The 15,322-nt window shown below is 37.7% G+C and overlaps 1 protein-coding gene and 1 pseudogene across 5 annotated transcripts in view; one reads left to right on the top strand and one right to left on the bottom strand.

Moving 5' to 3' along the window:
* LOC137984521 (kinesin-like protein unc-104) overlaps positions 1-15,322 on the top strand; it is a 73,729-nt gene that overhangs the window by 35,785 nt on the left and 22,622 nt on the right. For 3 of the 5 annotated variants that reach the window (XM_068831687.1, XM_068831695.1, XM_068831691.1), the window contains exons 18-33: positions 3,156-3,231; positions 3,363-3,442; positions 3,554-3,645; positions 3,782-3,865; positions 3,978-4,034; positions 4,567-4,620; positions 6,677-6,776; positions 6,977-7,049; positions 8,086-8,121; positions 9,297-9,443; positions 11,108-11,174; positions 11,270-11,355; positions 12,556-12,624; positions 14,037-14,197; positions 15,009-15,128; positions 15,201-15,319. In XM_068831687.1, the coding sequence (XP_068687788.1) occupies positions 3,156-3,231; positions 3,363-3,442; positions 3,554-3,645; positions 3,782-3,865; positions 3,978-4,034; positions 4,567-4,620; positions 6,677-6,776; positions 6,977-7,049; positions 8,086-8,121; positions 9,297-9,443; positions 11,108-11,174; positions 11,270-11,355; positions 12,556-12,624; positions 14,037-14,197; positions 15,009-15,128; positions 15,201-15,319 (1,421 nt within the window). The remainder of the gene's footprint in view (positions 1-3,155; positions 3,232-3,362; positions 3,443-3,553; positions 3,646-3,781; positions 3,866-3,977; positions 4,035-4,566; positions 4,621-6,676; positions 6,777-6,976; positions 7,050-8,085; positions 8,122-9,296; positions 9,444-11,107; positions 11,175-11,269; positions 11,356-12,555; positions 12,625-14,036; positions 14,198-15,008; positions 15,129-15,200; positions 15,320-15,322) is intronic. The other 2 variants (XM_068831705.1, XM_068831698.1) reach the window with 1 other exon arrangement.
* LOC137991044 (uncharacterized) lies at positions 903-2,530 on the bottom strand (annotated as a pseudogene).

Below are 15,322 nucleotides of genomic sequence, written 5' to 3'. Positions count from 1 at the left end.
GCAATTGGAATTTTTCTGGGAGGATGTACCACTGGAGGAACTGACAGGTCAACTTCCAAATGTACTTGTTTGGTAGCTTGCCAGGTTTATCACTAAAACAATCTTTATAGTCCTGCAACACAGGATCGGTTTGAAAGAAACTTGGCAGTTCTTGCTCTGGTTGTTTTGACTCTGCAGTAGTTATCACTTCAACGTTCATAAACTCAAGGACTTCTAAGTCTAAACAAGCATCACAACCCAGCAATGCTGTAAAATTTCCATCAACAACAAGATGCAACAGGTTACCGTAAACATGCATGTATAAGCTGCATCCGTAGATAAGCCGCACCCCGAATTTAGAAGCGCAGATTTTGGAAAAAAATGTAATACAATAAAGTTTGAAGTTCCAGTAACGTTCTATTGCTATAAACCAACAAGGACAAATAATCAAGGTTTCACCATAAAGTTGAAATTCCTTCGATATTGAAACAAAACGAACGAATGCTTAATGTGGGGAGGAGTCTGGGCCAGGGCCTGGGTATCATGACCATGTCTATAAAGTTGTACCCGCAATAGGCGAAAAAATTCATGCAGAACAGGAGCTTGATAATGCAGTCGACAAATTTGCCGAGAAGGTGGTCAAGGACAACGAAACAGTCAGCCATTTACCTTGCGAGTATTCGCAAATTTTGTGGTATTTTATCGCACGAGGCAGAAAGATATGCGTGGAAGTGATTGGCCGAAGACGTCACTGCAAACAGCTGTGCGGAGGAATGGAGATTCCTTGTAAGTTGGTTTTTACTTGTTTGAGTAAAGCTTGAAAGAACTCTTGGAGAGCAAGGTTCGCTGATAAACACTCGAAGACAAAAACGGTCCCTTTAGGAGCCACCACTCATTAAAAAGTCAATGAACAACAGCAACATGCTCTCAGTTTCTTTCATGTTTCTTTACTGAGATCTTAAGAAGTTGTATGAATATTAATTAGGTTTTTTAAAACTCCAAACACAGATGTATCCATGGATAAGCCGCACCCTTGATTTATGGCTTCAATTTTGTGAAAAAAAGTGTGGCTTATACATGGACGTTTACAGTAAGTTCATGACTCCCATATTGAGTTGGAAGCCTCACAGAGCCCTTTGGATGGATGGGTTTAGGTGCAAGCCACCCCTTCAAAGGTTGCTGAATTTCCTGAAGAGGTTTGTGTGTGATCTCCTTGTACAGCTCATAGGGAATGACTGTAGCTTCTGCACCAGTATCTGCCTTGATCTGTACATTCCTCCCAGCAATTTTGACAGTAATCAAACTCCTAGATTTCTTTCGAGTGCCGGAGACACTATCCAGCTCAACTGATTCAAAATAAGTGTGCACATCGTGAGTCGTTGGAGGGTCATGCTCCACAGCTGCAAGTAGTGAACCTTCAGCACTTAATTCTTTGAACACTTGTGCAAAGTGTCCTTCCTTCTTACACTTGTTGCATTTCTTTCCAAGAGCTGGGCAGCAAGGTGGCTGAGTAAATAGGGACCTTAAGCAAGGACGACGGCGACGGCTATGAGAACGTTGTCTAAAAATATTATTTCCTGTTACTGTAATAATTTTGCGATTGCTCCAAGTCGCTTGGCAAGGAGAATATGAATCCACATTGCAAGAATAAAATTGGTGAGAACGGTGTGGATATTAATTTTAGAGAGAAAATTGAAAATTGATCGTCAGGTGCTCTCGTCCTCCACATGACCTCAAATTTGATCATTTCACGTCGTTGTCAAGATGAGAACGGCAAAGAAATGTATTAAAATGTAAAATGCACTTGCAGAGCGTGTAGAACTACTGTTTTTGCTAATTAAACGTATTGTTTCGTTGCGTTGTTGTAGCCGTCGTCGTCGTCCTTGCTTAAGCTCCCTAATGGGTGCTTGTAACCACAAAACTTACAGTTACGAGCAGGTGTCTTTTCTTGAACCTTGACTTTCTTGAGAGGGTGAAGTTACCGTTCAGAACCCACCTCTGTTGGTGTATTGAACGTGTATTTCTGTTGTTCGGCTGCCTCGAATGTACCACAATAATCATGAGCAGTTTGCAGCGTTAAATCTGGTTTCTTCAGCAGTTCACCTCGCAATTCGTCTGACAAAACTCCTCCGACAATACGATCACGAATGAGTGATTCTCGGAGGTCGCTAAATTCACATGTTAAAGACAGTCTTTTCAGTTCACTGACGAAATTGTCAATCCTCTCACCTTCCTTCTGATTTTGCTGATATAACACCAGTCGCTCATAAATGACATTTCTAGCACCCTGGCACAATTCCTCGAATTTGTGACAGACATCTTAATAGCAATCTTTGTCTTCTTCATCGGTAAACACAAAGTGACTGTACTCTTCGATAGCTTCTGGCCCAGCACAATGTAACAGCAAGTTTACCTTCAGTTTGTCCGCTTTAGCATCTTTGCCCTTCGCAACAAGGTAAATCTCAAATTGCATAAAAAATTTCCTCCAGTTCTCAGCAGCATTCGCATCTAGAAACAGTGGACCAGGCATTCGAGAATCTCGCTCAGCCATTATACAAGATACAAAAATACAACTCACAGGAAACTTGCTTTTCCGTCAACTCATCTCACAATTCGGCAGGGCAGGAAACCGCTTCTGACACCATGTTATGATATCATTCAATCAAGCAATACTAAACTCAACAACTAGTAACATCTATTGATTCTAACATGTTCGTGTCGCTTTTAAAAGTCCCAATACAACGCACATGGTTTTCGGGGTGTCCATGTAAGTCACTCAGGGGCTCCTAAGGGGATCCCCAAAGGTTTCAATATTACAACAACGTGTGCGCGCCCAAGGGGCCTGGGGAGCTCCACTATTAAGATACAGCAATATTTCAACAACAACAACAACAACATTTCTTACATACAATTCTAGTCACAATGAAAAGTTTGTCCACCCAAATTTAGCAAAGCTAATCGAGTTGGGTGAAGCAAAGATAAAATAGTTCATTAATATATTTACAATGACAGAGAATACAAAAGGAAATATTTAAGAACAATGCCAATGTACAAGAGTGACTGAATGTTTAATTTCTATTATAGAGATTTGAGGTACTACAGTGGAATGCAGATTGAGATTCTAATTAGTTATTGTAATGAAGATCTATTATTTGTTATCAAATATCACTTGACAGAGAGGCAATGCTGGCTGAAATGGGTGTGGCTATTGGTGTGGATGGTCATACTGTTGGACTCTTTCAACCAAAAAGGGTAAAAACCAGTTCAAATTCATTCTTCTACTTTCACCTATCTTGTTTTATAATGTTGGTGCTAATGCATGAAATATTTAAACAATGTTAATTGAAGTGACCATTTGGGATTTCTGTATCATTCTGAAACAGAGACCTCATGTAGTGAATTTAAATGAAGATCCCTTGATGTCTGAATGCCTCCTCTATTATGTGAAGGAGGGAATTACAAGGTAATTTTCTCTTGTCTTTTTTTTATTTATTAATTTTACATATTGCATTTATGAGATGATCCATTATTGGTTGTGATTGCGTGTTGTCAGACATTATGTTCTGTACTTCAGGGTTGGTCAAGCTGGAGCTAGAAGCCATCAAGACATACAGCTGAATGGAGAAAACATTCTGCAAGAACACTGCATCTTTGAACATACACCAGGCATGGCTAGCATTGTTTGATAAATGTTATTTTAAAAGTTCTAGATGAGGTTTCCCATTTTTGATCGAAGTAAATTTTTATAACTTAACACAAAGGAAAAAGTATGGTACCCAACTAACTGTTGTTCTTCTATAAGGTGTGGTCAAAATAATCCCTTGCGAAAACAGTCATACTTATGTTAATGGGAAACTGGTGACAGAATCCGCAGTGTTAAAGTCAGGTGAGGATTGGACTTTCATTCATGTCAAATCTGCTGTACTCACCACTATCATGCAGTGTTATCAATGTTGAGTAAACTGTAACAAATGAAACTTGTATGTTTGTCATTTTAGGAGCACGAATCATTCTGGGAAACAATCATGTATTCAGGTTTAATTTTCCTGATCAAGGTATTAAAAAACTATAACAACCAGGAACCTACGGCTTGACGGTATCTGACACTCTCCTCCTTATGAATAATCAGTGGGATTAAAGTAAATAAATATTTCCCACTTGAGATGGAATGTTATATAATTACGTAGGTGACACTTGCATTTCCAAGGCATTAACATTTGCTTATGTATTGGTGCATTTAGTGTATTCAAACTAAGTGGTTCTTGTTGCATGGATCCCTGTTTGAGAATTAGTGTTTTAGGCTTTTAAAATAAATCCATGAGAGAGAGAGAGAGAGAGCTGTTTCTGATATGGTAGTTGCATTGAGTTTTGATTCTGTCTATCACTTCCCTATGTCTAATCAGCTCCTATGGAATATTTAGTCAAGTATCAACAGATTTGAATTCATTACCATAATTATTGAATTACTATGTAGTTAGGCATCATAGGATGAGCAATAATTGGGTATTATCATGTTCGTAACCATTCTTAAATCAAAGAATCAGGGTACATGACCCCAAATCATATCTTTTGAATTATCATTCTCAGCTCGTGAAGAAAGAATCCGGCAATCACAAGTAAATCTGCTTGAAGATATAAATGGTAATAGCTGTGTGATATGTTTAAGTGTGTATTTATTTTGCACAGCTTTCAGGTGATACTCAGTAACAGTTGCAGTGATAATCTTCACATTTTCTTGAATTTTTTTTGGGCCCATCATACTCATTGATATACATGTTCGCATCCAGAGGAAATCAAGCAAAATCTGAATTCCTCAAACTATTGCTATAGTTTGCTAAGTTGACAGTTTTCCAGAATTTTTTGATGCACGTGCTTTTAGGACTAATGAAACAGCTTCATTCTACAATCGTGGACTAAATTGCCCATTATGTAAAAATTGCCCATATGTAAAAAAATTTTTTTCTCAATCTTATAATTACAGTTCCCGTCCCCCTCCCCGAAAAACAACAAGACCAAAAAACAAACAGTAGAGACCTTGAGATCTAGGAAATGGGAAATTGATCAATGCCACTGAAACATTAACATTAATTTTAATAAGCAAAATAATGCATCTACATATTTAAATTTGCAAGACATGTTTCGGTCGTGCAACGACCATCTTCAGTTGAAAGTAGAATTAATTTGAAGTTACATTTGAATTTATAATATGCTAAACAAAGATAAATAACAACGTGAAATAAATTGGGAATCTAACAAAATAGCCAAAGGTAACAAAAAAGAGTGTACAATGGAACATGTTGATTAGAACGAGAGAGTTAAATTAACGTGATATAATTGCTTATTTAAAGAAGGTTGCTCCCAGGAAATATGTAAGGCCTCTTTTATCTTGACCTGGAATTTTGTGGTCGCACGGTCTATAACTTCAAAACATTCCGCAGAGCAGGAGTTACGGCATGCCTCGGATTGTTGAAGGTGTTTAAAGATATGTGAGGTCCTGTCCCTGTTTAAGGGACAGGACCTATTAACTAATTATTTTAGTTTTACCCCATTCTCTTACAAACTTGGCTTAATCAGGACTCTAGTTGACAGAACGTATAAGATCAACAACACATGGATAGGCTTCCATGAGGATATCAAGAAATTGTTATTAATCTTACGTAAAAACCTTTTCCCCAGTCACATCGTTGAGAGAGTCATTAAGCAGTATATTACAAAAACTCAGACCCTTTCGAACACACCTACTAGTCCTCCCTCTAATCCTACACATTTTTTCAAATTACCTTATGTTGGGCCCTTCTCTATTGTAGCACAAAACAGATTACGTAAATTACTTAAACGTTATTGTAACAATCTTGATGTTAAGCTAGCCTTTTCTTCCTTCAAGATCCGTAACATGTTTAGTGTGAAGGACCCTGTGCCTGTTGAACTCTGTTCGAATGTTGTCTACAAGTTTACCTGTGCAAGCTGTAATTCTTGCTATGTCGGCGAAACCAGCCGACACCTCTCGACACGCATTCGCGAACACTTAAACAGGGACAGGACCTCACATATCTTTAAACACCTTCAACAATCCGAGGCATGCCGTAACTCCTGCTCTGCGGAATGTTTTGAAGTTATAGACCGTGCGACCACAAAATTCCAGGTCAAGATAAAAGAGGCCTTACATATTTCCTGGGAGCAACCTTCTTTAAATAAGCAATTATATCACGTTAATTTAACTCTCTCGTTCTAATCAACATGTTCCATTGTACACTCTTTTTTGTTACCTTTGGCTATTTTGTTAGATTCCCAATTTATTTCACGTTGTTATTTATCTTTGTTTAGCATATTATAAATTCAAATGTAACTTCAAATTAATTCTACTTTCAACTGAAGATGGTCGTTGCACGACCGAAACATGTCTTGCAAATTTAAATGTGTCGTCACTTTTATAAAAATTGTTGTTAGTCTGCTTCTTTCCGCATCTACATACTGTATACATGTATTCAAGTTTTGTACATTTCTTTGTCACAAATTTTCTGTGTGAAATAACCAAATCTCAAGTTTTATGAACATGCATACAGCAAAGTTGGACTTTCTATCTTTCTATGAACACTGTTTCTCTCAGTTCAGCTGGTGTTAATTTGACGAGCTTTTGCAAATTGAATAAACTAAACAGTCATAAGAAAGTTTGAAAAATCGCATTTTGTTTCTGCAGGCAAAAGTGAGACAAAAGCCGAGGATCCTGTAGACTGGTCATTCGCTGTACTGGAACTGTTGAGGGAACAGGGATGGGACATCAAGGAAATGAATGACAGGTGAAGGATTTAATAATTCTTCTTCTCTCGAGTGCCTCAGCAACTATCAAAACTTAGCTTAGGTGCCTCAAAAAGAAGTCTCAATTATATAGAGCTGTTCCTTATCAGTTGCCACAAAAAACTGGCAATCCAGGGAGGGTCACATTGGTCAGATATTTCTCTATGCACTGATCCTTGGTGCTATATATCTTTGTCATCAGGGTTCAAGAGTTAGAGGAGCAAATCAAGAAAGAAAAAGATCAAGCAGATATGCTTCTGCAACAACAAAAACTGGTATTATTAGTGTGCTTTTACAAACTAGGAGTAATCAGGGATAGTAAGTGCATTCAAAATTTTGCCATTGAAATTAAGGCTGCGAGAACTTTGCTAAATATGGTGTGGAATATGTTGACGCAGGTTGACAAGGAACCCTTATTCATTAGGGTTTATTGGATTTTTGGGAAAGTGGTTCAACCAGCATGGTGGTAGTCCAAAGTAACCAAAGCAAGTGTTTTGCGGCTGCGAAGTGTTGCATGACATTGCAAAGAATGGCTGTGAGAGACCAAGAGACCCTGGAAATAAAGTTGCACTTGAACCTAATTTACACAGTTAGAGTTTCTGGGTTGTGAATCAGATGGAAAGGTTTTCCATTCTTTTTTTTTTATAAGAAGGAATTAATAAGAATTGTGACAAAAAAGGACATGAACGCAAGTTATTTGTTCTCCAGTGGACCGTCTACCTACATCTGACAGGATGATTGCCTCGTTTGCTTTGTCGTAGCTGGAATATTGAGGTTTCTTGACATTTTTAAAACGGTAATTAACAACTTGCTGAGGAGGCTTCATTGTATTACATCTATGGCCTTTTTAAGGAACATAATTTTGACTTTATAAAAGGACTGATGCTGACCTTACCAAGCTGAATCACATCTCACTACCTCCTTTTCTCATTATTTGCACTTGAGTGCACAGTGCTGCTTTGTCCTTAGGAGCGCACGCACCATGCCAAATCCAAGTATTTCCATTTCCGGTACCTTGCCACCCGCCCAAAAATCAAGATACTCCATGCTTAATGCTCATGCCCAGGCTTCTTGTGCGTCAAGTTCAGGATGCGTTCTACTGACAGTAAAATTAATGCAAATAGGAGCTGAGATTGAAATTGGTGGGAAGACTTGGATTGAATATTGATAACACTGCTTTCATTAGGAAAACTGCAGCTATCAGAGTTGAAGGATATAAATTGAAGAGACATCTAGATCACAATGGTCCATGCTACTGTAGGATCCCCTTGAAGGTCTTTCTCATGTTTTTGTGTTTATTTTCCTTTGTAGACATTTGAAACCAGGCTGCAGGAATTGCAACGGCAGGTATAATCAGTTAAGATGTTGAAGAAATTCATCAGGCTAGCAAAATTGAGAACTAGATTTGCTCTTTTAACCCTTTGATCTCTGAGGTGTCCCCCATTGACGAGTAAAATCGTCTGGCGTGAGGCAGAGTAAAATCTAAAAGTGTCACTCTTAAGACGGAAAGGGTAACAGTGCAAAAGGAAGTGATTTCTCATTGTTTCAACACAGCCATCTTTATCAAAACTAATGACAGTCACCGTGTAAGTTTTGAAAAAGGTGGCTTACAGTCATTGAAACTGTCAACACAAAATCACTTTCTTTTGGGCCATGTTAAAAGAAGCACTAAATTTCAATTTCAATTTCAATTTATTTTATTTTATTTAATACCAATGCAATGTCATTTAATACAGTCCTAGGCGACGTGCAATCAGCAAAGCTATTCTAGGTGGGCCTCTTTCTAAAACAAGTCCTGACTCTGCTAATAATCACATGTTATTAAATAAAATAAAATTGCATAAAAACATAAAAATTAAGAAATCAGTTAATTAATTCTTTATTTATTTTAATGACAAAGTACTATTGTGACCTTATGGAAATGACAAAGTTATTAAGATACCACAGTTGAAACATGACTAATTGCAATTTAGGTGACTTAAGAGTATTTTTACAGGTACATCCTTTTGCATGTGATCAGTAACCCCCATTTTTCCAGATATGAACATTCTGCTGTACAATGGAGGTCACATGATGTACTCTTTGAGAGTTTTCTCATTAGCAGAACTCTTTCATGGATACAAAATGTTGAGAATATGCGGAATATCAATGGTTTGTGAAAAAGGGAACCTTTCTGACAATTATTCAAGACTATTCTTAACTGAAAGAGGTTTATCAAGTGCAACTCATTTTGACATCACTTTAAAAAAAAACATTTATTTTGTGATCTACTGACCCATTTGAAAAATAATGTTGGAAACTTGCATGCAAGGTGTTCTTAACGCACCTACAGTAGTTGTATCTGGCCAACATACATTGACCTCTAAACTCTAACTTGTTGTCTACAACCTGATATAGCATCTGTTAAATGATTGAAAAGTACATGTTATATCTGAAAAAAATGAAAATTATGTGTTGTTTAACCATGTGTGAAATAATTGGACTTGTCTTTCCGTTGATTAACTTGTCTTTTTTTTCCTTAGTATGATTCTCAACATGGTTCAATGCCTTATAAGAAAAAATTATTCATCTATCCGCAATCAAAAACTGCGCAAATTCAAATTTCTCCGAGGGAATTGGGCCATTTTCGCCAAGGGCGATCAACAACAACAGAGAATAATCCTATAAAGGTATTCTTTCTAAAACCTGTGATACCGAGTGGACGGACTAATACTCTTTAACCATAATATAACTAGGTAGATTTGTGATAAACACTTGCACACATTCCATCAAAACAGTTTACCTGGAACTTGGTACTTTACTCTACATGGCAGTAAGAATTCATGAAATTTAATACTGTCTGAATACTTTACAGTAAAATCGGTTGTTCATTTGCGTGCCACTTTGCAATTTTGTGACGCTATGTTGGTGTTTTGATTGGCAGTTTGCTCCGAGGAAGTTGCAAGTTCAAATTTCAACTTGCTGCCAGCTGTTTACGTTCCCATGCAGAGTCAGGTATTTGGACCCGTTGAAAACGACCTTGATCTCTATTTTTTACTATATAAATTTACGGCATAATAACTCAACATTGGGTAGGGTTCGTGAGGCTGTGCAAAAATTAATGCTTAAATGACAAATCCACAATGTATCGCTGGCGTGGTTGTTTGCAAACACTGAATTGTCGCAAGTTCTGTGAAAACTATTCGTGTTGTCTCAAATATGCCTTCATCGACATAAACAAAACTCACAAGAATTAAATTCAGGACTGTAAGGGGGTTGAAATATAAATTCAACAACACGATTTCTTAGCGTGGTGAAAGTCCATACAACAGCATCTTCGTTCGCCTTTACTGGATTCCACGCGTAAACGTTCTTCGAAGAAATTAATCATTTCAAATCCATTTGAAGGGCGTTCCAAAATTTAAAGTTGTCAATTCCAAACCGACTATGGATGGAAGGTTCGCAATGTAATTACAGGCATACCATTGGATTTCAACTGTGCGTACGTTGGGAAATTTGAACCCGCAACTTGCTCGGAGCTTAGTGCCAATCAAAAACGCAACATTGCGTGACAATATTGCAAAGTGGCGCGCAAACGAACAATCGGTTTCACTGTAACTTTCCTAAAAACTTAAATGTCATTTTCTAAAGTTCAAAGTCTCTAATAAAAGATGAATGGGTATAAACATTAAAAATGACGATATTCTTTCTTTGATCCTAAACTTGAAAAAAGTGTGGGTGAGGTTGTGCGTTTTGATCTTTGTCAAAATAGGATTGGTGCATTTAAGTTACTGCAACTTCTGGTGAAACAAGTTTCTCTGGGTTTGTAAATAAACTATGTTAATCCACTGAATTATTTTGTAGTGTCTATAATTGCTTTCTTGAACTGATCACTTCCAATCAAATCACGTCAAATTAAAGCGCTGCATTTCGAATGTTACTTTTTATTTAGAGGGTAAAACCAGAGTACCCAAAGAGTCCTGTATCTTCTCGGAACAGAGGGGAAAACCAACCAACTCAACTCCACGTATGATGCGGTGTCTGGGAATCGAACTTGAGACACATTGGTGGAAGGCGAGGGCTCTCACCAATACACCAACTCTGCTCCCTCAGTGAATTTCAGCAACTTACTATAGCTTCACCAGACATCAGCTATCAAAAGAAAGGGATTATTCTTGCACTTGTCGGGATTATGCTCTACAAATCCCAAAGAATAAAAAATGGAGGGGTTACATGAACTTGATGCAAACCTGTACAGACATTTGCGATACTTGTATACTGCTCTATCCGTGAGCTACAAAGCCACATCTGTAGCAACCAAGGTAATCGTGTTGTTGCTTTTATTTTTGTTTAGATGGATATGTCATCAGTTCCTTCCAGTGAATCAATAGACAGTGACATTGATGTTGATAGCTTTGACAGTAAGTGCCTTTATTTATATGTTTGCTCCCATCATACCTATGGCCTTCTCTGCTTTCATTGGGAGGAGTGGTCTTTAAATTTGCTCTTTTTTCAGGTGAGAGCCCACTGACGGAGAGAGAGCTCAATTTGGCTGAAGTAGTGGTGGATAAGTGGAAGTGTTACCAGTGGACCTCACTAAGGGTGGGTGGATATATGCAGTTCTCAGTCAGTGAAAACTGTCTAAGGCTCTTGAATTTCAATAGTCCATTAAATTAATTGACTATTGAAATTCAAGAATCAAGACAATTCAAGACAGTTGGTAGATTTTGTAAAGTTCTAGGGTACTTGAAATTTACCTTTGCCCTTGGAAGCCCTAGACGTCTTACTAAACAAGATACAAAAAATAGCACGACCTTCAAAAGACAATTTCCTTAATTTTTGTGTGAACCGCGAAAAAACATGCCAGAAGTCTTTGTATGCACCGTTGCAGAGTATGTATTCCCACCAAAATCTTTCTTGGTTGGATTTTATATTTATTCTGAAAAGGAAGGTTTTGTAAATGGATGTTACATTACATCACCTCACAGAACTTGCTTAGCATATTTATGCTTATTTTTGCTGGTTCAAAATTTTTTCAGCAAAGTAGTTTGGAATGTTTGGAACCATCATCATTAGTAACAGACAGTTACAGACATTAATGTCGATACGAAGAAGTTATTTTAGAAAACATTTAAGTATAAAAAACTGTGATAAAACATATCTAAACCTTTCTTTAAAATACTAAGAACTTTAGTATTTTAGTATCGTTACCTTAACGTCATTATCAAGTCAAATTTATTTGAAATTGCAAAATGTAAATACTAAAAGAACAATAGTTGATAAGGAACCTGCAGAGTGAAAGAAAGAAACAATGAAAATTAATTTTAAAAGTTTGGCACGTAAGGAGTCCACCTGGATATTCAAATTAGGCTTGAGACTCTTAATGAGGAGCATTTTGTAGACTAAGCGATCGAATTTGCCCTGGCACCTTTTTTATGTGGACCATTTGATTAATGTATACGTTTATTAAAACATGAATTTATCCCTTCTTTTCCATATAGCGCAGGTCGGATCACTCTGTGCATGTTTTATTTATCTTTGCTTTCTTTGTCTGTCCCGGTTTAATAACAGCAACATTGTAATCACTGTAACTAGGAACTCTGTTGTGTTATTTTTGTATTACAAAACACAAATTGCAACGAACATTTACAAATAAAGATGACCTACGAATGTCGAAGCATGTCTTGTAAACTTAAATTTCAAAGTATTGTTATTGTTGTCAAAAAGCCAAAATTCCAAAATGCCCAAAGGCTTGTATGACTGACCACGACCTCGCATGTATTTTATCAAAATTTGATTTAGGATGACTTGTTGAGTCATGCAGTTCTTTTAAAAGAAGCAAATGCCATCAGCGTGGAGCTCAGAAAGAAGGTACAGTTTAGTGTAGCTTGTGAATTGGTCAGCTGAGATTTCAAGACCTCAGCAACGAGCCAATCAAATACTTGAATTATTGCCTTGCTGTTAATTGTCAGTTGTTGATTCTAACCCTAGAGACATTCATAACCCTTTCGTGTTTTTTTAAACCCTTTCGTTTATGAAGCTTTAATAAAGAATCAGAATGTCCCAAATAGGAGCCGAGCCTGTAACCTTCCAACCTATGATATTTTTGTTCATTTTATATTTTGTCGGAAAGTCTATTAAGGCTATCATTATTCTAAACTCATTTGATTTTCTTTAGTTAGACGTCTTGCCTGATGGCACCCCTTTGTAGGACTAGAAATTTTTTAATAAAGGTTGAATAAAGATTACTAGTTAGGATGACCTGGCACTGAGCTAAAGGACGGAAATTTTGCAAAGATGGCATTCTCGCAAATGTCGGTGAGCAAGGATGGTGAAGTGGTGAGAACATTCGCCTTCCCGGCACCATTGTGGCCTTGTTTCGATTCCTGGGTCCTTTTTTTTCGAACGCCGATTACCACTAACCTGGAGTTAAATTTAATCCGGGTTTCTTGTTTTCTTCTTCAAAAGCATTTTCTCTGATAATTTTGTTTGTTCTTTTAACAGCATTCAATCATTAAATTGTACACAAAAAGAATTAAACTGAATTTGCTTTTTAAACTTTCATTTCTAAATTAACATTTCGCACTAACCCTGGGTTATCTTAATTCTGCTTTGAACAACCCGGCCCTGGGCTCAGTGTCATAAGTGGGTTGAGTGATATTATGTCCAGGATTGAGCCTAATTAAATGCACGCGGATTTCAATAAGCGTCACGAAGTGTCCCCTTGCTCATCTCCCCAACTTCAACCAACATTACTCGTTTCTCGGAATACAAACAATTAACGTCACAAACTTTTCTCTCAAACGCTGCTCCTCAAGTAAAGATTAACAGCTGCATTTACCCCAAAACTAAAAATAACGCTAACCTTCACCTTTACCTTGTTGTTGTAAATAGGTAGGAAATGCTTAGAATTAAGGGTCACTTTCGTGTTGGATGTCAAAATTGGGTGTGCATCTAATTAGGGTCATTTCTGGACATAAGTGGCTGAGTTTGTTAATTGGTTCTCAACTCTGCTTCGAGACACTACGGGTACTCTGCTTTTACCCTCTCCTAAAAAAAAAAATTGATTTGATTTCAATGTACAGTATCCTCAATTAGTGCCCCCAGCACTAAATGACTCGACACCAAAATGAAGTTCATTATTTTTATTATTAATTATCATTGTGTATAAAAGAGATGGCCGGGTGAATGGTAACCTTGGTAATATTACAGAATAAAGATGTATTTCTCAATGGTGACTCGAGTGTCCTCGCAAAACTGACGTTGCGTTTTACTTCGCACAGGTGGAGTTTCAATTCACTCTATTGACTGACACACTCTACACTCCTTGGCCATCAGTCCTTGCAAGTGATGTCAAACACACACCCCATACCTCTGTAGTAGCTGTTGATGTAAAGGACATGAAGAATGGCGCTTCACACTTCTGGTCGCTGGCCAAACTACGGTAACCGCTCTTCCACATTATTTTACTGGTAGATTTGTCGATAAAATTAACGTTAAGTGTTTGTCTCTGACTCGTGGGAACATTTAAGCACCAGCTGCATGAAGTCAAAAATGTATGCAAAATGAAATTCTTCTCAGGTAATTCGCCCAAGTAACGTCACAACCTCCATTTGTGGGCCACCTTAAAATACACTCGCTGCAGTTGAATCACTAGATGGATGTGATACTTTGTTATCAACGTTTTTTGAACACTACTGTTTGTGGAAAATGCAAAGACTGTTTGTCAGTTGCAATTTCTTTAAATTTACATCCGAAAATGAGTGTGCTCTGATACTGACCAAGCCTTCTAGTTTACACCTTTTATCGTATTTGAAATCCTAAAAATCATGATTTAAACAAAAATTGTTGTTTGATATGCACAATAGAAAAGAATAGATGGCTGTGTTAATCACCCTTTCTTGTCGCCTTTTGAACGAAATATTTTAAGGGCGCAGCTCGCAATATCGAGCCAAAAGCACACTTTAAGGCACCTCTTGCACCAGCTATACGGTCCGTGTTTGATGTCGGAGCACAGCACCTCAGCCAGATGTAATTTACTGTGATGACTTTCAGAGAGGAAAACCAGAGAACTCGGAGAAAAACCCTGGAGTCAGGTCGACTGTAATTCAGACCGCACAAAATAGCAGTGGTGCTAAGCAAGGGTCATGACCAATGCGCCAGCCGGACTCCCAGTTCTTTTCATATACCGTAGTCTCTGTTAATAGACCCTAAGCCGTTGCCTCGTTTTTTGTTTTTTTGTTTTTACTTTGTAGGGATCGACTTGAAGACATGCGCTTAATGTACGACACCGCAGCCGATTCCAGCAGCATCCTTTCTCATGACTTCGTTGATCCATTCTACGATTCGCTTCCTTGGTTCAGACTGATTGGGAGGTACATTTCTCATTTACTGGATTATTTATTCCTTTTTGTAATGGAAACAAAAGTATGGGTCGTTTTTCTTAGATCTTTCGTGTACCTGAGTAACCTGTTGTATGGTGTTCCTCTGGAGCAGAAGGTGCCAATTGTAAGCGAATCAGGAGACGTACAAGGTCATCTGGTCATCGGTATTCAACAATGTACAGGTA

Source organism: Montipora foliosa, chromosome 2 (genome assembly GCF_036669935.1).
Source record: "Montipora foliosa isolate CH-2021 chromosome 2, ASM3666993v2, whole genome shotgun sequence".
Taxonomy (NCBI): Eukaryota; Metazoa; Cnidaria; class Anthozoa; order Scleractinia; family Acroporidae; genus Montipora; species Montipora foliosa.
This window is presented reverse-complemented; position numbering and strand designations above follow the sequence as displayed.